At 37.2% G+C, this 22,360-nt stretch overlaps 3 protein-coding genes and 1 long non-coding RNA gene across 4 annotated transcripts; 1 reads left to right on the top strand and 3 right to left on the bottom strand.

Moving 5' to 3' along the window:
- Positions 1 to 70: 70 nt before the first annotated feature.
- On the bottom strand, positions 71 to 3,448 carry LOC146917999 (uncharacterized). Its single transcript, XM_085721982.1, has 4 exons — positions 2,609 to 3,448; positions 1,950 to 2,490; positions 857 to 1,553; positions 71 to 677 (listed from the first exon to the last, which is right to left on the bottom strand). Exons 1-4 carry the CDS (start codon positions 3,446 to 3,448, stop codon positions 71 to 73), a joined length of 2,685 nt encoding a protein of 894 aa, XP_085578108.1.
- A 219-nt stretch (positions 3,449 to 3,667) lies between these two features.
- Positions 3,668 to 7,168, bottom strand: LOC146917998 (uncharacterized). Its single transcript, XM_085721981.1, has one exon. The coding sequence runs from the start codon at positions 5,630 to 5,632 to the stop codon at positions 3,668 to 3,670; it is 1,965 nt and encodes a 654-aa protein (XP_085578107.1). The 5' UTR covers positions 5,633 to 7,168.
- A 128-nt stretch (positions 7,169 to 7,296) lies between these two features.
- On the bottom strand, positions 7,297 to 9,152 carry LOC146917997 (uncharacterized). Its single transcript, XM_085717345.1, has 3 exons — positions 8,955 to 9,152; positions 7,686 to 8,003; positions 7,297 to 7,580 (listed from the first exon to the last, which is right to left on the bottom strand). Exons 2-3 carry the CDS (start codon positions 7,938 to 7,940, stop codon positions 7,500 to 7,502), a joined length of 336 nt encoding a protein of 111 aa, XP_085573471.1. The 5' UTR covers positions 7,941 to 8,003; positions 8,955 to 9,152; the 3' UTR covers positions 7,297 to 7,499.
- Positions 9,153 to 16,923: 7,771 nt separating this feature from the next.
- On the top strand, positions 16,924 to 19,443 carry LOC146917996 (uncharacterized). The gene is made up of 2 exons (XR_015014222.1): positions 16,924 to 17,427; positions 19,233 to 19,443. It is a non-coding gene; the product is annotated as an uncharacterized LOC146917996 (long non-coding RNA).
- Positions 19,444 to 22,360: the final 2,917 nt, after the last annotated feature.

Below are 22,360 nucleotides of genomic sequence, written 5' to 3'. Positions count from 1 at the left end.
TACAAAATTGGGGTGCCTCCCAACAAGCGCTAGTTTTTCGTCATTAGCTCGACGCCTTTTTCATTTGAAGTCAAGGATTGTTGAGTGAGATTGTCGACGTGAGCCGATCAACTTCACCACCAAAATAGGGCTTGAGTCTCTGCCCATTGACTGTCCAACTAGCTTTAGTAATGGGATCCTTTAGCTCCACTGCACCATAAGGTTTCACCTCTTTAACCATGAAAGGCCCGGACCACTTGGACTTTAATTTTCCCGGAAAAAGTCTCAATCTTGAATTGAATAACAATACCATCTGTCCGGGCTTAAAGTTTCTCTGCATGATCCTTTTGTCATGGTACTTCTTGGCTTTTTCTTTGTACAACCTTGAGGACTCATATGCTTGGTTTCTCATCTCCTCAAGTTGATGCATTTGAATTTTTCTCTTTTCACCGACTTTGTCTTGATCAAAATTCAAGAATTTAAGCGCCCAAAACGCTTTATGTTCCAGCTCCACCGGTAAGTGACAAGATTTCCCGTAGACCATTTGAAATGGAGTGAGACCTATAGGAGATTTATAAGCTGTCCTATAAGCCCACAATGCCTCGTCAAGTTTTGTTGACCATTCCTTTCTTGATGCCGAGACAGTTTTCTCTAAGATACCTTGGCTTGTCCATTTGTTTGGGGATGGTATGGTGATGCTACTTTGTGTTTCACACCATAATGGTCTAATGCCTTGGCAAGTGGTGTATTGCAAAAATGAGAACCTCCATCACTTATCAACACTCTTGGTGTTCCAAATCGGGTGAAAATATTCTTCTTTAGAAACTTGATTACCGTCTTGCTATCGGCTTTAGGCGATGCTACGGCTTCCACCCACTTTGAGACATAATCAACGGCTACCAAGATGTATTCATTGGAATATGATGAAGGAAAAGGACCAACAAAGTCAATACCCCAACAGTCAAAGACTTCCACTTCAAGGATACTTTGTAATGGCATTTCATTCCTTTTTGACATGGATCCGGTTCTTTGACATTCATCACAATGCTTGCAATGTGTATTGGCATCTTTGAAGAGTGTTGGCCAATAGAAACCGGATTGAAGCACTTTTGCGGCTGTTCTTTCCCCATTGAAGTGACCTCCATAGGGTGAATTGTGGCATTGCCAAAGGATCTTCTTTACTTCTTCATCATTAACACACCTACGCAAGAGATTGTCCGCTCCAATCTTGAATAAGTATGGTTCATCCCATACATAATGGTTGGCTTCATGAAGGAACTTCTTGCGTTGTTGCCAAGTAAAGTCTTCGGGAATGAATTCAGTTGCTTTGTAGTTCGCCATGTCGGCAAACCATGGTCTTCCATTGATGGCAAACAACTTTTCATCGGGAAATTCTTCACGAACTTCCGGTTCGTTCTTTGTCACTTCTTTGTTCATTAGCCTTGATAGGTGATCAGCCACAAGATTTTCTGTACCTTTCTTGTCCTTTATCTCTAAGTCAAATTCTTGTAATAACAACATCCACCGGATGAGCCTTGGCTTTGAATCAGACTTGGTAAGGAGGTACTTGATAGCTGCATGGTCAGTATAGACAATAATTTTGGAACCTACAAGGTATGAACGAAATTTTTCCAATGCATACACTATTGCAAGTAATTCCTTTTCAGTGGTAGCATAGTTTATTTGTGCTTCATTTAAAACTTTACTTGCATAATGTATAGCATGAAAATTTTTGTTCTTGCATTGACCTAACACAGCACCAACAACATAATCACTCGCATCACACATTAATTCAAAGTTTAAATTCCAATTAGGAGCAGTGATTATTGGTGCGGAGGTCAACCGCTCTTTCAAAGTTTCAAAAGCAATTAAACAATCATTATCAAAAACAAAAGACTTATCTTTGTTGAGCAGGTTGCTCAATGGCTTTGCTATCTTTGAAAAGTCTTTTATGAATCTCCGGTAAAAACCGGCATGGCCAAGAAAGCTTCGTACACCTTTGACATTTACTGGTGGTGGGAGCTTCCCTATTACATCAATCTTTGCCTTGTCAACTTCAATGCCTCTTGATGATATCTTGTGACTAAGTACTATGCCTTCAGTCACCATGAAATGGCATTTTTCCCAATTAAGCACTAGATTGGTTTCTTTACACCGCTTCAGTACGGTGTCCAAGTTGTTCAAACACACATCATAGGATGATCCAAATACGGAGAAATCATCCATGAATACCTCAATGCTTTTCTCAATCAAATCAGAGAATATTGCTTGCATACACCTTTGAAATGTGGCCGGTGCATTGCATAAACCGAACGACATCCTTCTATATGCAAAGATTCCAAAGGGACAAGTAAATGCGGTCTTTTCATGATCCTCCGGATTGACTGTGATTTGATTGTATCCTGAATGACCGTCAAGGAAACAATAGTATGCTTGCCCGGAAAGACGTTCAAGCATTTGATCCATAAAAGGTAATGGAAAGTGGTCCTTCCTTGTGGCTTGGTTAAGTCTCTGATAATCAATACACATCCGCCACCCGGTGACGGTTCTTGTTGGTATGAGCTCATTTTTTTTCATTCTTTACCACCGTCATACCACCTTTCTTTGGCACTACTTGCACCGGGCTTACCCAAGAACTATCCGAGATAGGATAGATCATTCCGGCCTCAAGTAACTTAACCACTTCCTTTCGGACTACTTCCTTCATTGTGGGATTTAACCGACGTTGAGGTTGAGCCACCGGTTTGAAGTTTTCCTCCATGTTGATCTTATGCATACAATATGAAGGGCTAATACCTTTAAGGTCGGACAACTTCCAACCTATTGCCTCTTTGTTGCGCTTGAGTACCTCGATCAATTTCTTTTCTTCGTTGTTTGACAAAGAACTACTAATGATCACTGGTTTTGTGCCATCGTCTTCAAGGAACACATACTTAAGATGTGATGGCAAGACTTTCATCTCAATCTTTGGTTCTTCAACCTTGTCTTTGTCTTTCAATTCCTCCACTTTTGCTTTCTTCGGGGGAATTTCCTTCAAAGTCTCAAGCTCTTTCAAGCATTCTTCAATCTCCCTTTCTTCTTCAACACTAAGAACATTGAGTGCATCAGTGAGCACTCTTTCAAGGGTTGTAGGTTTATGCAGTTGCTTCCGTGTGTCCATGATCACCTCATCCATTGCATACACCTTGAAACAAGCTCCCTTGTCTTTGGAATGTTTCATTGCATCATGGAGATTGAAGTTGATCTCTTCATTGTCCAGCCGCACTTTCATTAATCCATCATCATAATCAATCATCATCCTTGCGGCTAACATGAATGCTCGTCCAAGAATCAAGGGCACATCATCGTCTTCCTCAATATCCATTACCACGAAATCCACGGGAAACACAAATTTGTCCACTTTAACCAACACATCTTCTGCTATTCCCATTGGTCGGGCTATGGATTTGTCGGCTAATTGAAGAGTCATCTTGGTTAACTTAAGATCTAAGCCACCAACCCTCTTAACAACTGAGTATGGTATAAGATTTATACTTGAACCAAGATCAATTAAAGCTTTACCGACATTGACGGTACCAATTGCCACCTGTAATGTCACTCTTCCGGGGTCTCTTTCCTTCCTTGGTAACCGTCTTTGGATAATTGCACTACAATTGGCGTCAAGTTGAATTGTTTCTTCATCATTGTATCAACGCTTCTTGGACAAGATCTCCTTCATGAACTTGGCATATGTTGGCATTTGATCAAGAGCTTCGGCAAATGGTATGTTGATTTCCAACTTCTTGAAAATGTCTAGAAATCTCTTGAAATGCTTCTCCAAGTCCTTCTTTGATTGTACTTTTGGATATGGGAGCTTGTGAGCCGGCACATCCTTCCCGACTTCCTTCTTCTTGTTCTTCTCCACATCCTTTTCAACTACTCCTTTATCTTTTTGAATTTTTTCTTTTTTTTCATTTTTTTGTTCTTTTTCATTTTCGACTAAACTTCTATTATCTACATCTTCATCATTATGTACATCCTCCTCTTCCTTCTCACCTTCTTCTTCATTCACCTCCTCTTTATCTTCAACAACTTGTCTTTCCACCTCCAAGTTATCACCAATCCCTTGTCCAATTACCTTACCACTTCTTGTTGAAATGGCTTTGTATTGCTCGTTCTTTCCATTGTTGCTATTGTGGTTATTGTTGGGATTATTTTGAGTGTTGGCTGTGAAGGCACCTCCTTGTTGATTGGCCAAGATTTGAGAGATTTGGCTCAAGTGTTGAGCTTGTTGTCCCATTTGTGTCTCTAGATTTTTGATGGAAGCGGTGTTGTTTTGTTGGTTGGCCATTGTAAGCTGCATAAATTGATTGAGGGTGTCTTCAATCTTTTGTGTACGATCTTGTTGTGGTGGATATTGTTGGAAGTTGTTGTTGTATGGCTGTTGATTTGAAGGCCCGGCATTAGATCTCCACGGTTGTCTGAAGTTGTTTCCTCTTTGAAAATTGTTGTTGTTCGGATACCGTTGTTGATTAGAATTGCCCGGATATTGACCTTGAAATTGTCCCGGCCTTTGTTGATTGCCCACATAATTGACTTCCTCTTCAAGTTGTGGTGGACAATACCCCGTTGGATGATCACCGGAACACATCTCACAAAAATGGACTTGTTGATGCCTCTGTTCTTTTTGCATTTGTTCTTTGATGAGCTTAGGCATCTCTTTCATTTGAGCCTTCATTTCTTCTAGTTGTTGAGTTAGGATTTTGGTTTGTGCTAGATTAGCATCATTTGAACCCAACTCTAGGATTCCAGACTTTCTCAAGGCACCACTTCGATTGTGTTTAGCTGTTCGATCATTGAGTGACATCTTGTTGATGATATCCACTGCTTCTTTTGGACTTAATCCCATCAAAGAACCCTGTGCAGCTGCATCTAAGATAAGCTTTGGCTCTGGTTGTAATCCTCCACGGAACATATGGATTTGAGTTGTATCGTCAAATCCATGCTTTGGACACTTCCTTAGTAATGACTTGTATCGCTCCCATGCATCACATAAAGACTCATCTGAACCTTGAGCGAACATTGCAATTGCAGATTTAGTATCCATGTGTTTATGATCCGGAAAGAATCTCTCTTGGAACGCTTTTTCGAGTGCATTCCAATCATTCAAAACAGATGGCGGTTGATCAAGATACCACTCCCGAGCTTTGCCGATGAGTGAATGTTGGAACAACCTAACAAACCCAGCTTCTTCATCAGCTTCAGATTGACCAAGACTGTTGGCAAGGGCATAAAACACCGATAAATGTTGATAAGGATCTTCATGATCTAGCCCGACAAAAGGATGATTTGAGACAAGTTGTATAGTTCCAGACTTAAGCTCCACTTGTTTCTCCTTGTCCTTTCCAAGATGAGCCAACCGTCTTGGACTTGTCCAAGAGGGCATCACACTTTGATTGCCTCCTGGGGGGTTTTGACCATTTCCATTTCCAGCCATGCTTTCTTCTTCTTCAAATAAGGTGGTTAATGAAGGAATGAAAGTTGAGGTTCCTTCTTGTTGCTTTTGTTTGGCTAGTTCTCTTTCTTTCTTTTTCTTCAAACTGTTGTTCCTACGGGCAGTCTTTTCAATTTCAGGATCGAATTTAAGTTTCTCTGGTGGAACTGTACCTCGCATATACAAATTTCAAGAGTCTAACCACAAGATTAGCAACACCAAGGATAATAAATGAATGATATAAATCTCTATACAAAGCAATTATGTGCAAAATTGCTTAAAACGATATAATAGTCGTATTATCTCTGATATCTAAACGCCAGTCCCCGGCAACGGCGCCATTTTGATGTAGTATTTTTGCATCAAACAAGATAAGTATGTATAAATCGTCTCCTCAAGGACTAGTGCGATATCAAAGATCGTTCAACATCACATATCATTTTAAGTTTAAAAGATAAGTTGTTTGTTTGTTTTTAACTAAGTTAACTAAATTGCCAAAGTAAAAGTGGAGAGTAATAAGGCGTAAAAGCGTTGGAATTAGAGTTCTTTGATTAAGAGTCAAACATAACCTAATAATCACCTATATGAATTCTAGCTTTTTACCGATATTATCACGTATCGCTCAACAAGATTATTCGTGTCCAAATAATCTTATGAAATCAATTGTATTGTTCAATGGCTGATTTCCCAAACCATTAAACAATCCAATTGTCGATCGTATCATTTAATCGATGATTTCTCAATCTATTCAACGATCCGAAAGTTTTAAGTTCCAATACCTTGTGTGATTATCAAAACATCAATCCTATGTCTAGAATTGTTGTTTTGATAGATGAATATTCTAAACCTAGATTCAAAAGTACTTTTCAATATCAATTAAATCAAAGATTGGAATTGAATTGCAAGAATAACTTCAATATCATATAAAATGCTAGAATCATATATTACAAGATTAAAGATTACATTCTAAGCTCAATCAAGTACCTCTAATTCCAACTAAGGAGATTTAGTTCATCATTGTCATGAGAACTTTACAAAAGTGGAAGAAGAGTTGAGAATCCATGCAAGGAACTTGATTTCTCCAAGGATCTTGATGAAATCTCAATCAAACACTATTGCCCAATGAATACACTGTATTTTCGCCCTATCCTCTCTCTAAGATATGATAAGATAATGTCTGAAATGAGAGCAATTGAGCTTTTATATGAATCTAAAAAAGTTATATTTCGCCTGGCGGAATTTGTCTCGCCATGGCGAGATGAGCTTCCTTCACCAGTGGGTTTCTGCCACGTCACCAGGCTCAGATGAAACCGCCTTACTTCGCCAGGAAGAATTTTGCTCGCCATGGCGAAGTTCTCTTGTCCTGATCTTCCAACTTTCTGGAACTCTTCGCCATTCAGCTCGCCAGTATTTCGCCTGGCGAAATTTCTCGCCATGGCCATCTCTGTGGCGAAGTGGCCTGGAGCTCTCTGGAGTTGCTCGCCTTTTAGCTCGCCAGTGGCTCGCCATGGCGAGATTGCCTTTGCCCAAATTTGTTGTTTTTGATTCTTGCTTGATGTCTTGACATTCATTTCCTGCACAAATGGGTAGAGTAAGATGACTAAAGCGTAAGAGGTCAAAATTCAATTTTCTCTCGGCTTTTCCCTAGATAACTTGTGAAACAAGTAACAAACGTGCCATAAATGAATGCTTAAAATACTACTTCCTGGCACTTATCAATAGGGACCAAACTGTCCGTTGCTGTAGGTTCTCTTTTTTTTTTTTTTAAATAAAACTCACCCTAATATAAATATTTTTTAATAATAATAAAATTTTCACAATAATTCCTGACCAAAAAAATAATATATTCGGCAATACTTTTTTATTGCACTACACAAAATTAAGGTAACATCAAAGAAAATTTTAATTATATGATCAAAGTAGTAAGTCTTACAAACATATCAAAATAACAAAATAATGTCAATTTTATATAATAAACACAAATATAGATACTAAATAAAAAAAAAACACTAGATGAGCCTAAACATATCCAAGATAAAAACAATTTCTAATCTTCCTCTCTTCCGTCTTCATCATTGCATCGACTTGAAGAATTTATCTGGTTTGGAGCACTAGCACCATCTAAGGCCTATTAAAAATAAAAAGGAAATACGTTACAAACTGTACTTAATTCATGTTCTCATAATATTCGAAATCTGAACTCGAAAAGTAAAATATCAATTATATAATATACCTGTTTTGCAGCTTGTAAAATATCATTCAAATCTTCTTGAGATAATCGATTTTGTATCACTGACATCATATTTGCCATAAACACATTTGTCCTCTCTTGACTTTCTCGCATTTTCTTAAGTTCATCCCTCAGTTCTTGATTTTCAGACAAAGAAGCTTTTGATTTCTTAGGTTTGGGAATATTGCCAAAACAACGCACATGTCTCCTCTTTTCAGCTCCTTTTACTCGGGAATAAATGTCATTCTTCCAAGGCATATGACTTTGTGTCCCAACCGATTGAGAAGTTTCTACCTCATTATTATGTTTGTTTAGTTCTTCCTGAAAAATTATAAGATATATAGATTATAAGAATACATTTTAAAATAGAATTCATTAATATGACAATCAAAACAATTGAAAACACTACTATAGAAATGACATTTTACATCGGTCGAAATTATAATATGACTTTGTGTCTAGCTTGTAAGAACACTTGACCTTATGGTACATCACTAGCACTTCAACACTGGATCATATTATACCTCAAAGATCTAATTTAAAACTAGTATAACCAAACTAAAACAAAATTGTACAAAATTGCTAACAATCAAGTTGAAAGAACAGTAGCACATATTCTCTAACATCAACCACGTACATATGGTCATTAACTCATCATTAATCTAACGCAATAAAAATTGAGAATAAAATAATCCAATATCAAAAGCACAGAAAAATGAGGTCCACAAGTACAACAAAACTTAGAAAGCATTGCCTATCAAAGAAAGCAACCACAGTGACCACTGAATCACAAACTGAAAGCAATTTAACAAAAAAATAGGGCACTTATCAAAAGAATGCAATTGCAAGTATGAAGAACGTTCAATAGCAAGCAAGAACTAACATTAACTAGCAAGAACTAATAATAAAAATTTACAGTAACTATTACAAAATAATTTTGTCACATAAAAGATCATAAAGCTATTGCATCAAACAAAGAGGAGGCAAAAACAAAACCATTGCTTTAAAAACAGTACCCCTAGATAAGAACCAGGAATGAATCAAACCCCAAAATCTCATTGATCTAAAAAGCTTGCACTGACTTTCGGTGAACGACACCATGATTATTAGACTAACAAGATTCCCAACAAAGATACCCCATAAAGAATATGCATACAATTCCGGAAAACCATACACAGAAAGTACTTCAAATCCTCAATTCAGTATCACATTAAGGAACAAAACATATATTATTTAAACACAATGCTCGGAGGTTCACAAAAGGCTGCTTACTTGTACACGTCTCTTGTTCACTCAATATCTCCAGCATCAAGTTATTCAGTGGTGCATAATTAATCCTAAGTTACACACAGACAAATAATAAATTCCACAAGAAAATGCAAAATCACTAAATAATAAATAAATACTTATATTAAAGTCCGTACATAAAAAAAAGTAGTACATAAAAAAAATGTGTACAAGTAAATAAATACTTTAGCAGACATATAACACAGATGCCACTCAACACTAACACAGATATGTCAATATAGCCTTTTAGATAAAAATTTAATGTGTATTATATAGCTTCAAACTCAAGAGGAAGAAGTTCCATTCCATTGTTCCAACAAAAGGCCTTATCAAACAAATACTTTTCAATTCAGGGAACTTAATTAAAAAAATAGACAATTTAGATCAGCCATATAAACTCAAATATTCGAACTAGTAAAATAAAAATTTAATCCTGACCAATAAAATATATGCTGATAGGTATGTACACTCTACCAACTTCATGTTGTTAAAACTTATAAGTAAGTGCTTTTAACTATAGCAGGGTTATAATATAGTGAAAAGTTCTATAAGTTTATTATTAGTTCTAATAAATTATAACACAAACATGAAAGACCTACAAAACAAAGACTGATAGAGCAGAGCCAATAACATAGAAGAAATCAATCGAAACTATAGAATAGTGGTGAATATTATTAAGTAGATGGAATAAAGAAAAGAGTTACAAGTTCCAGAACAAAGCTCCTCAGCAAAGTCTCTTGCTGCCAACCCTAAAAGGGTACTAACAAATAATCTAATTGCTTGCCTAGAACTCCCTCTACATATTGACTTATATAGAATACTACCAAGGACATATTATCAAATAATATCTTTACTAAGATTTATTTGAATAATATCTTTATTATATATTTCTAATATAATATCTTTACTAAGATTTATTTGGATAATATACTTATTATATATTTCTAATATAATTCTAATATAATATCTTTACTAAGATTTATTTAGAGAATATCTTCTTACTCTCTCCCTTCCTCTTTCTCTCATACACCCTCCAAATCTTGGGCCTCTCATCATTCACGGTCACTAAGACCTCCTCTTCATTAGGATTTGGTCCACCTACTGTCCTATCATCATCCCCTCCTTCAAAAATAGCCTTGTCCTCAAGGCTAAGGTCTGGAAATTGACTCCTCAGCAGTAATTCATCCTCCCAAGTAGCGTCACTAGCATCAAGACCTTTCCACTTAACCAACCATTCTTTCTTGTGATGTCCTTCTTCAAATTTATCCCTCCAAGACAAGAGCTTCTCAGGTTGCACTTCACTCTTGTCAGCATCCAAGCTGATGGGCAGTTCCTCTGTAGGATGATAGTCTCCTATAGCCTTCTTCAGCTGAGAGACATGGAAGATAGGATGAATTTTAGAGGACTCCGGTAACTCCAACTTGTAAGCTACATCTCATATTTTTTGAACAATCTGATAAGGGCCAAAAAACCTTGGAGCTAACTTTTGGTGAATTCTCTTCACCACTGATTGTTGTCGATGAGGTCTCAGCTTAAGGAAAACCCAATCACCTACATCAAAATGCACATCCCTTCTCTTCTTGTCTGCATATAACTTCATTTGTTCTTGAGCTCGATGGAGATTGTGTTTAAGTTGACGTAGAGCTTCATCTCTGTCCCTTAATTCTTGTGCCACTGCCTCAACCCTAGTCTCTCCCTCCAAGAAATGCACCAATACCGGAGGTTTCCTTCCGTAAACTACCTTAAAAGGAGTGAAGCCAGTAGAGATATGAAAGGTAGTGTTATACCATAACTCAACCCAAGGAACCCAATGTGACCAAGATTTGGGTTGGTCCGAAACAAAACAACGGAGATAAGCCTCCAAGCAACGATTAATAACCTCTGTTTGTCCATCCGTTTGAGGATGATAGGCCGAAGACATTTTCAAAACAGTTCCCAACAGCTTAAAAAGTTCTTTCCAAAAAATACTCACAAATAAGGGATCACGATCACTCAGAATAGAGTCAGGAACTTCGTGCAATCGCACTACTTCCTTCACAAATACAACAACAACAGTACGAGCAGTAAAAGGATGCTTCAATGTAATAAAATGGCTATACTTAGAAAGTCGATCCACCACCACTAAGATTGCTTCATACCCATTACTCTTAGGTAAGCCCACAATAAAATCCATGGAGATTTCGCTCCATACTACTTCAGGAACGGGAAGAGGTTGAAGTAATCCATTATGAGTAGTTGCGGCATATTTGTTTCTCTGACAAGTATCACACATTTTCACAAACTCTTGCACCCTTTTCATCATTCCATGCCAATAAAGTGTCCCTGCCATTCGTCGATATGTACGAAGATAACCGGAATGCCCTCCAGTTGGAGAAGAATGGAAATCACTCAAGAGAGTGTCAATAATGGGAGATCCTGCAGGTATCACCAATCAGCCTTTGTAAAATAAGATCCCTCCTTTCAATTCGTACCCTGGTTTGGAGGTAGGATCGATTTTTAATGCTGCAATGATCCCTTTCAAGGCTGGATCTTGCATAACTTCAGCATGTAAGTCTTTTCCTTGCTGCCAAATGGGATAAGATATCACGGTTTTCAGTTCCAAGTCTTCATGTTGACGGGACAAAGCATCCGCCACCTTATTTTCCACCCCCACCTTATACACCACTTCAAAGTCAAACCCCAATAATTTTGCAATCCATTCTTGTTGACTGACCATAGTGATCCGTTGTTTGATCAAGTGTCTCAAGCTCTTTTGATCTGAATACACTATAAGTTTCCTTCCCAAAAAATAATGTCTCCAATGTTGGATTGCAAGCACCAATGTGATAGAGCCAAACCGCAAGCGCACGGCCTATCGAAGTAATAGTAGTAAGTAGAGTATCGTTCCGCTAGGGAGTTGGTCAATTTAATTAACTTTTAATGAATGATTAGAGGAGAGAAAGTTGATTAGAAAGGGTTTGATTGCTGAAGGTAAAAACAATAATAATAAAAGGCCTTAGGATCATTGGTTCATCTTAATAACTAATCCTTCACTAGACAAAACCTAAACATCTAATTTCATGATTTACACACTAATTTCTAAAGACCGGTTTCCCTTAGCCCCTCACCTTTCCGATGAAAGTCCGGTGAGAGTTTACTTCTAGCAACCAAGCCTATTTCACTGACATGATTACTAGAAGATGCATAGAGGATTGAAACTACTCTTTGTCTCAATAGTTGCAAAGACTATTTCACTGTTTTGCAACTATTGTCTAGATTCACTTGTTCCAACATCAAGACTCCGCTCTCGCTTTATGAATTGATGTTTGGGATGATGGATTAACGATTATCAAACCCTCCGCTTTCGCTTCCACAGTTTGATAATTGTTAATCCACGTTAAGACGGTGAATCTAGATTAGAAATTAGGGTTACATAGAAATTAGGGTTTAGACATGTTTTGTTTAGGATTGAGTCATTAGACTCCCCAATAATCCTAAGACTAAGAAGTCTACTCACTCATGTTCATCGTAGACATGGGGGAAGAAGAGAGAAAATAACGGTAAAGTAAATTGCGAAGAAGGTAAAAGGGAAATAAAGACTTTTATTAAAATAGTAATAGAAATAAACAAAGTAAAGGATGATTGTTTATGGTGGAGAGCTACTCTATTTATAGCTTTACAATCGACTTAGAAACTAAGCAACTAAAAGGGTAAAACAGTAAAGCTGCAACAGGGTAACTTGGCCTTGAAGAAAAAGCAGCAAAAGTGGCTTCTGGAGGTGGCACGGCCGTGCCACATGTTGGCACTGGCCGTGCCAAGCTTCTGACTTGGTGGGAACATATTTTTGTTCCATATCTTCGTATTTTCGCACTGTATTTGCTCCAGTCCTCTTTCTTTTGCTCCAAGACACCTTCCACCATATATTTATTCCTAAAATAAAATAAAACATAATTTGAAGTAAAATATTCTAATATAAAATAAAATGCAATAAAACTAAATCAAATCTAAAATAAAACTAAATTAAATAAGGCAATAATTAATACTATCTATGACTCATCACAATGCCATGAGCTCCTTATCATAGGCAGATTTATTTAGTTTAGAACCTGAAAAGGCCTTGCTAAAATAGGCTATAGGGTGCTTTAACTGCATTAAAACAGTCCCCACTCCCTTACCAGAGGCATCACACTCAATCTCAAAGGGAACTTCGAAATTCGGCAAAGCCAAAACAGGTGCAGAAGTGACAGCAACCTTGAGTTGCTCAAACGCACCCGCAGCTGCTACATTCCACACAAAACCATCTTTCTTCGTCAGCTCCGTGAGGGGTTTGGCAATTTTGCCATAATTAGCGATGAACTTTCTATAATAACCAGTTAATCCTAAGAATCCACGCACTCCTTTGACATTTTTGGGTAAAGGCCAATTAATAACGCTACTCACTTTATTAGGGTCGACTTCCACTCCTTGTTTTGAAATCACATGACCCAAATACTCCACCTGTCTCTGACCAAAAGCACATTTCTGTTGATTTGCCACAAAACAATGTTGTTGTAGCACCTGCAAGACAGCTTCAAGGTGTTCCAAATGAGTAGTCCAATCCATACTGTACACCAAGATGTCGTCAAAAAATACTAAGACAAATTTGCGCAGAAACGGCTTAAAAATTTCATTCATCACTGATTGGAAGGTTGCTGGAGCATTGGTGAGGCCAAATGGCATAACAAAGTACTCATAGTGGCCCTCATGAGTATGAAACGCTGTCTTATGAATGTCTTCTTCTTTCATCCGAATCTGGTGGTACCCAGATTTGAGATCCAACTTAGAAAAATACCCTGCACCATACAGCTCATCCAATAGCTCATCCACCACCGGAATAGGATACTTGTCTTGCACTGTCACCTTGTTAAGTGATCTATAGTCAACACACATCCGCCAGGAATTGTCTTTCTTTTTTACCAATATCACAGGACTAGAGAAAGCACTAGTACTGTTGCAAATTACCCCTTGTTGCATAAGACTCTTTATTTGTTTTTCTATCTCATCTTTCTGATAATGAGGGTATCGATAAGGTCGGACACTTACGGGACCAGCACCGTGTTGCAACACAATGGCATGAGCATTACTCCTGATTGGAGGAAGACCTTTTATCTCTTTGAATACTGCTGAATAGCGAGATAGTAGTTGCTGCAGTTCCTTGTTCTGTTTTGGTGGACGAGACTCCATTCCACCAACATCCACTGATGTAGAACAACAACAACCCTCTATAAGTCGCATTTTTTTCGCCACAAAACTCTGTAGGGTGACTGTTGTAGCGGTGTTATGCTGCCTCTTCAGTTGGACGTTTTGACCTCAATGATTAAAAACCAACGACATCTCCTTCCAATCCATTGTCACCTTCCCTAAAGTTTCCAACCACACTACACCAAGGACTAGATCAACACCCCCCAGCCCCAAAACATAAGCTTCCACGGTGACGTGAACATTTCCCATTACCAGTTTCACACCTTCACATTTTCTGAAAGTCATGATACGATGACCATCACCTAAACGGACCCCCATTGGTTTGATGTTAGTAATGGGCAAACCCAAGGCTTCGACAACGGTGGGAGAAATGAAATTATGAGTTGCCCCACTGTCTATAAGGACCAGAACAGAAGCACCTTGCATAAAACCCTCCAGCTTCATCGTTCGAACACCCACGTCACTAGTATCGGTTACCCGAACAATCCAATCACCTTACATTCCAGATCTTCAATCTCCCTTTCTTCATCATTAATAGCTTCGAGCACCATAACCTCTCCGTCTTCATTAACACCTTCGTCATCCGCAAGTATGATCAATCAGAGTTGTTTCGTCGTGCATTGGTGAAGAGGGTTTCGCCTTTCATTGCAACGAAAACACAGCCCCTTTGAACGCCGATCTTGTACCTCAGAAAAGGGAATATGCCGCACTCCACGGCTACGATTATCCTTGCGAAGGCCGTCGTTGGTACTCCCGGTTGAACTCACAGCAGAGGAAGGGGGTTGCGAAGGCTTCCCTCCCGGTTGGAAGCGACTGGTACCTGATGTCGCAGTAGATCCAGAACAAGTCGGGTTGGCAGGGGTAATGGAATCCCCATCGCGTTGGGCCCAAAACGGCTTGTTAGGACGAGGCCAATTTTGGGATTGGCTCGGTTTGTAGCGTGACCCGTATGCTTGACCCGGCTGAGTCAAAACAGCAAATTCAGCCTCCACATCACGTGCTAGCTGCATAGCTATGTATCGATTCCGTGGTTTGAAGGTACGAACACGAGAGCGAATGTCGTGACGCAAACCTCCCACAAAATAACCTAGAAATTGCTGCTCTGGCAAACGTCCGCACTGCGATGAATACAATTCAAACTCAGCAATGTATTCCTCCACCGAACTCGTTTGTTTGAGCTCCTTAAGTTCTTCAATGGGATTATCCAAACGCCCTGCACCAAATCGCATCATCATAGCATCCTTCAAATCTTCCCATGTCAAAGATTCTGTAGAATCCATCCACAAATTAAACCAATGAATTGTTGGACCTTCCATACTCAACTTGGTGAGTTGAATGCGAACATCCTCAGAAATGCGTTGAACTTCAAAATAGGTCTCAGCACGGGTGATCCATGCAACTGGATCATCACCATTAAAGGAAGGCAGTTCTACCTTCTTTGCAGAGAGACGAAATTCATCAAGGGACGAAGAACCGGTTATTGGGCTTAACTGTGGTGTCTCCTTCTGCACTGTGTTGCGAATCTCGTTACGAATCTCTGTGAGCAGTGTCTCACGGAATGAATCAAAACTCAATTCCAAGCGCCCCAAACGTTCTTCCACCGCGTCGACACGATCAATCATTTTGGGTGGCATCAACAACGGTAGGTCGGACCAATTGATAGAGCAGAGCCAATAACACAGAAGAAATCAATAGAAACTATAGAATAGTGGTGAATATTATTAAGTAGATGGAATAAATAAAAGAGTTACAAGTTCCAGAGCAAAGCTCCTCAGCAAAGTCTCTTGCTGCCAACCCTAAAAGTGTACTAACAAATAATCTAATTGCTTGCCTAGAACTCCCTCTACATATTGACTTATATAGAATACTACCAAGGACATATTATCAAATAATGTCTTTACTAAGATTTATTTGAATAATATCTTTATTATATATTTCTAATATAATATCTTTACTAAGATTTATTTGGATAATATACTTATTATATATTTCTAATATAATTCTAATATAATATCTTTACTAAGATTTATTTAGAGAATATCTTCTTACTCTCTCCCTTCCTCTTTCTCTCATACACCCTCCAAATCTTGGGCCTCTCATCATTCACGGTCACTAAGACCTCCTCTTCATTAGGATTTGGTCCACCTACTGTCCTATCAAAGACCATAAGCAAATGACTTTAGTTATAGAGATACTCTGTTCTAATGAAGATTATGTTATATTTACCAATATCCCAAACAAAGCATCCTACCTATTCTTGGCTCACAATTGTTAAATTCTGATTGGTACAAAAATACTTAATATATAGTGTTCTAGGAAGGAAAGCGCCTAATTTAAGGATCATTCCAGTTGTATAACTTAATTGTTGGGAAGAGGCTGCTGCACTTGAAACTAGAAAAGTTTAATGGTTATTGATGTAAAACTCAAAACATATGGGGTTGCCACACTAACCTTTAGGTTTGATTCGCCCTCACCAAGAACTGTATATTTGATGCAATAGAAAGACCAGCGAATCTCCTCCAAGATACTATGAGTTCCTTGATGTCAATTGCACAACCATACCAAGCGTATCTCCTAATAGTTTGGTAGGCAAGCTTTGAACCAACTATTCATTAGAACATGTGTGCATAACTTACACATAGAATCTCGATACCACTGATAAAGAGAATTGTAAAATGACACATTAAGAAGGCCTTGTGTCATATATCCTGTAACATCCCGCTTGTCTGCTAATCAAAAGTTCGTCTGATGAATGTGTCAGAGGACAAATGATCATGGAAATGTCTATTAATGGCATAAGTCAGGTATGAGTTAGATATCAGAGATTAAGTGTTACAGAACGTCAAGTGCGACGAAAGATATTAATGAGTAATATTAGTCAAGAGTTGACTTAAGCATCAGTGTCGGATTTAACACGCTTGAGGCAAGGGTATAATGGTATTTGCACACGGGAGAGATATTTATATGTTGTTGGCCCAAAAATATCTCATTTTTCCAACTTCCTTCTCTCTCTAGGTTTTTGGGTGAAGAATTCTCTCTTCCTTCTCTCTAGAGGCCGCCCCCTTTCCTCCTCTCTAGCCCCTCAAACTCTTCCAAGATCATCAAGGGATATGCAAGCATGAATCAAAGAAGCTTGTGGGCAAGGAACAACAAAGGGAATGAGTAGAAGCTTGGATTCAAGTTAGGATTTGAACTTTGAGAAGCTTGAAGCTTGAGGCAAACACAAGAAACAACCTAGGTGAGTTCCATAGATAGAATACCCACCTTTGGGTTTGTGTAATCTTGTAGAAAAATCATGTTTTATGTTAGTTTTGCTTTTACGAAATTTAAGTAACCCCAAGGTAATTCTTGTTGTTTACATGCTAAAAATTGCCATGAGATATGTTTAAATGAAGCTATATATGTTGTTGGATGTATTGGTGCATTACAGGGTCCAATTGGTCGAGTTTTGGGTCGAAAATGGCGAAAACCCGTAGCCGAAAGCACCGAAAACGCAAAAATTCGCAGCGCTGCGCCTGTACAAGGGCGCTAGGCGCCCACAAGTCAGGGAGCCAGCGCTAGGCGCCCTCCCTCTAGCGCCAGGCGTCCCAGACAGGACAACGTTCGCATTGTTCTGCGCTCGGGTGCTTGGGGGCAATCGCGTGGGGGTCCGTAGCGATCGTTTCGGTGTATTCTTGTACTGTTTTTACTTATCTTTCTACTGGTACAAGCTTGGCTTTATCAAATCATGAAATTTATAAACGGCTCGTAACTTGGGTTTATGGCATTTTCGGTCTTCAGAAAGTATTGAAAATTTGCACACATCGTCAATTGATCCTTGCACCATTAATCATGGCAATCTTAGCATGTATTACAAGGATGGCTCAAGAGAGTTTTAGCCGAATTATTCGGGTAGCAAAGAACTAGGCATGGGATGAAAGTAGAGCCTTGACATAGCTTGTCAAGAACTATAATAGTTAGTAGAGAATAGAATGTTAGGCATGAGTAGTATGCTTGACTAGTTGCGAAGTGGCATGGAGTAATCTCTTCGAATAGAAACTAGAGTGCCATACGAGTATGGCAAGACGTGAATTGATTAGATATCTCTTCACGTAGTAAGTTAAGTAAGCACATAGTTTACCTCTAGTCGGATCGCATAGACATCCGAGGTAAAAGAGATAGCTAGTATAGATTTAATACTCATGCATATATTTAGACCAAGATTTTAATGAAGCTGTGAGGCGATTAGATATCTCTTCACCTAGAAGCTTTAGCAAGATGTAGTGGTCGTGTCTCTTGTGTCCACACTAGGTTGGTTCAAGAGGTTTCCATTAGGTGAAACGGGGTTAGCCGTAAGGATCCCGCACGTCACTGCAGGAGTGCCGTTGGTTATACCTTAGATAGGTTTCCATCGGATAGATAGGGATTGCGCTCGGGGTTACTCCACTCGGGGCTTTCCGTAAAATGAACTCAGATAATATTTGTTTGTTAAACGCTAACGTTATGAATGAACTTGACTATGCATATTTGTTAGATATATTTATGTTATGTCATAGAGCCTTGACGTAGGTCGTCAAGAATTAGTAGAGCCTTGGCGTAGATCGTCAAGAATAGTAGAACATAGACGTAGATCGTCAAACTAGCATGATAGCAGGATGGAATATGTTGTTAGATACAACATAGTTATGCATAGAGCAAGTATAGAGAAAGATATACCGTTGATGATATTAGGTTTTCCCTAATCGTCCGGGTTAGAATCGTGTCATGATTATGTTAGACTTGGGCCTTAATGCGTAGAGCGTATTCTTGGCAATGCGGTTTTAGTTTCCCCTCGACCGCCATGACACGTATAGGAAGTGAAGCCTATAACAGTGAGATAAGACTATGACGGCCCTAGTATGCATGACCGTCTAAGTATGCAAGTCCCCACACACGTATAATCAACCGTCAGGTTGTATTTTAGACACGTGGTGACCGTAGGTTTCCCCTGAGGTTGCCTATAGCCTAGGATTTAGGGGAACTCACTGAGACATTATGTCTCATCCCAATCCTTATTTGTTTCAGATAAACATGTTGGATTAGCAAGCTAGTAGCTGAATGGATGTTACGACAAGTGTTCGTTCGTACCCGCTGCAGGATGAGATGGATAATCAAGGATGCATTCATAATATCTTTAGGAAAGTTGAGTTGTATTATTATGTACGAACGCATTTGGTTGTATATATATTCATTCGTAGTTGTTTTGTTGTAAAATTTTAATGTATCCAATACTAAACTTAACGCACGTGCTAGACATTCTAGATACGTCTAGTATGGGTGTTACATTTGGGTGTGACATCCCAGACTGCCTACAGGATTGCCGACTGACCCCACAAACCAACACGAGTCTTTTCAGCATGCTTTGTCCTCACTCACATGCTTACCGGGAAACTTCCCGGTAGGTCACCCATCCTAGTACTACTCCAAGCCAAGCACGCTTAACTGTGGAGTTCCTATGGATTGAGCTCCCGAAAAGAAGATGCATCTTGTTGATATGGGTAGTACCTAACAATTCTTATAAGCCTTCCTTCAACCATGTAGTCCCATACCTACACGGCCTCTGGATCCCTCTCATTCCGATGTGTTTCGGTTCCTACTATTGTCGTGGGGCTCCCTTGCGGCTTAAACCGTTCCCCTTAGGTCGGGAAACTTTCGTATCCACCTAGCGGGATATCGAAAGCCACGACGTGGGTGTTACATATCCCTTTTCATAAGAACTTAAGAGTCAAACCCTTTGAACTCATTGTTTAGTGTTTCACGATTCTTTGCATGCATAGGTGATCCACAATCGCATTTGTACGCCTTGTTGAGGCTCAACTTTGTGAATGGACGCGAGGGTTGAACCTTGGCTAAATCGAGAACATTACTCCATAGTCCATATGTCACTTACTTTTTTGAAATAAAGTTTTTCTTAGAAATAAACCTTTTATTCATGTGTAAGTAATCCTTGATAGAGTATTAACATAATGTATTGTAATAATAGTTAAGAAACTATTTCTTAAACAAATATTAATGATTTAACCCCAAAGTAAAATAAATTTGTTCTTTTTGATTTTATGATGACAGTGATCGAGAGAACATGAATAAGTGAAAAGAGAAACAAAAGTTTGTTTTTGCAACTTGATTCCATAATCAATGATCCAGGAATAAATATTTTATCTCATATATGTTATGAGGACTTACCTTTGAGAGCATGGATATGATAAAAGTCACTATTTTACGCTTTAATTGTTCCTTTGAAAACATTTTTCTTAGTGTATTGATGATAATTTACCTTTTCTTATTGATTATCTATACTATATATAAAGAGAACAAGAGATTATAGGAAGATTTTGGGTTGAATTTTTTGTTATTCCAATTATACCCTTTAACAAATTTATAGTTTTTTTAAAAGAAAGATCCTATAGTAATGTTATATTGTAGGTGTTATTAAAAAGATAAGAACTTATGTTATATATTGTTGTCATTGAAAAAGATAAATATGGTTTGTCGAATTTGTTACATTTGAAAGTCACAAATATCTATACTTATAATTTTGATCTATATCAAAAAATTTATATAAAATATTGTTTACAAATTACACCCAAAATTTCTAAAACATATCGTTGATAATCTACATGCGTTAGCGCAATAAAAAGAGCGGAAATACGAATATTTTTTTCGAAGTATATATAGTGACATATAATTGATCTAGTTTGTTACAATTTTCTTAAGGATAAAGGAAAAAATATGGACATATACTCATATTGTGTTTGATTTACCATATATTTTGTGTGGTAAGAAAAAATAAACATTGTGTTTGTTACACTTTTTTTAATAGTTGAATTCACTATCATCATTATATTTTTTAAATGATAAATAAAAAATCGGGACATATACAATTTGTTACATTTTGTTTTAATATTTGAATTTACTCATATCTTTATTATACGTGCTATTCGTATTGAAATTTGAGGACAATTTTGGAAGGAGAAAAAGCCAACTCAAAAGAGGCAAACAAAGCTATTTTCTTTATATATAATATAGATATAGCATATTGTGTTTGTTTTACCATATATTTTGTGTGGTAAGAAAAAATAAACATTGTGTTTGTTACACTTTTTTTAATAGTTGAATTCACTCTCATCATTATATTTTTTAAATGATAAATAAAAAATCGGGACATATACAATTTGTTACATTTTGTTTTAATATTTGAATTTACTCATATCTTTATTATACGTGCTATTCATATTGAAATTTGAGGACAATTTTAGAAGGAGAAAAAGCCAAGTCAAAAGAGGCAAACAAAGCTATTTTCTTTATATATAATATAGATATAGATATTGATAATATTTTTCCTATTGTAGTAGAATATTTTTTATTTTAATGAGATTTAATTTTTTAAATAAATTGTAAATAATATAATTAAAAATAAAATAGTAAATAAAATAGTTTAAATAAAAGGTAAAATAGTTAATGAAAAAGCCAATCCAAACTCATGTATTTTAAGTCCATTTTCTTTATTCCCTAAAAAAAAGTCCATGTTTTTTATATGTACTAGCGAAAAGACGGGCACTCATGTGTCCGTCTTTCCACTCTTTTTATTGTGTTAACGTTTGAAAAATATGAACAGTGTTTTTTATTAAATTTTGATTTTGATTAAAACTAAAAATGTAAATGTTTGTTGCTTTCAAGTTATAATAAACCAAACTAACCATGATTATATACTTCAATGACACCAACAATATAACAAAAAAAAACACAATCTAAATTCTTTTTTTAATTACACCAACAACAATCTTTATTATAGAAAAAATTGTTTAAGGGTATAATTGGGATAATGAAAAAGTAAGTATAAATATACTTATCTAGTTTGTTACACTTTTTAAATTATAAAGGAAAAAAATCATATATATATATATATATATATATTCATATCGTGTTTGTTATATTTTTTTAATATTTAAATTTTTTCTTATCTATTTTTTTTTGTGGGAACAAAAACTAAATTTTTTTCTTATCTATTTGTTACATGTGTTATTTGTATTGAAAATTGATGATATTTTTAGAAAGAGAAATGCCAACCCAAAATAGCTGAAAATATTATTTTCTTTATATATACAAAAAAATATATTTTCTTTATATACAGTATAATAATTTTTTTAAGTAAT

This window comes from Medicago sativa, chromosome 6 (assembly GCF_051527215.1).
Source record: "Medicago sativa cultivar Bolivia chromosome 6, Bolivia_mono, whole genome shotgun sequence".
In the NCBI taxonomy this organism is placed as follows: Eukaryota; Viridiplantae; Streptophyta; class Magnoliopsida; order Fabales; family Fabaceae; genus Medicago; species Medicago sativa.
This window is presented reverse-complemented; position numbering and strand designations above follow the sequence as displayed.

Coding starts and splice junctions, on each gene's coding strand:
- LOC146917999 (XM_085721982.1), bottom strand. CDS start 3,448: ATGACTCTTCAATTAGCCGACAAATCCATAGCCCGACCAATGGGAATA. Junction 1,554..1,949: donor AAGCTTTCTTGGCCATGCCG/GTTTTTACCGGA, acceptor CTGACCATGCAG/CTATCAAGTACCTCCTTACC. Junction 678..856: donor GCCGTTGATTATGTCTCAAA/GTGGGTGGAAGC, acceptor AACACAAAGTAG/CATCACCATACCATCCCCAA.
- LOC146917998 (XM_085721981.1), bottom strand. CDS start 5,632: ATGCGAGGTACAGTTCCACCAGAGAAACTTAAATTCGATCCTGAAATT.
- LOC146917997 (XM_085717345.1), bottom strand. CDS start 7,940: ATGCCTTGGAAGAATGACATTTATTCCCGAGTAAAAGGAGCTGAAAAG. Junction 7,581..7,685: donor TTTTACAAGCTGCAAAACAG/GTATATTATATA, acceptor TATTTTTAATAG/GCCTTAGATGGTGCTAGTGC.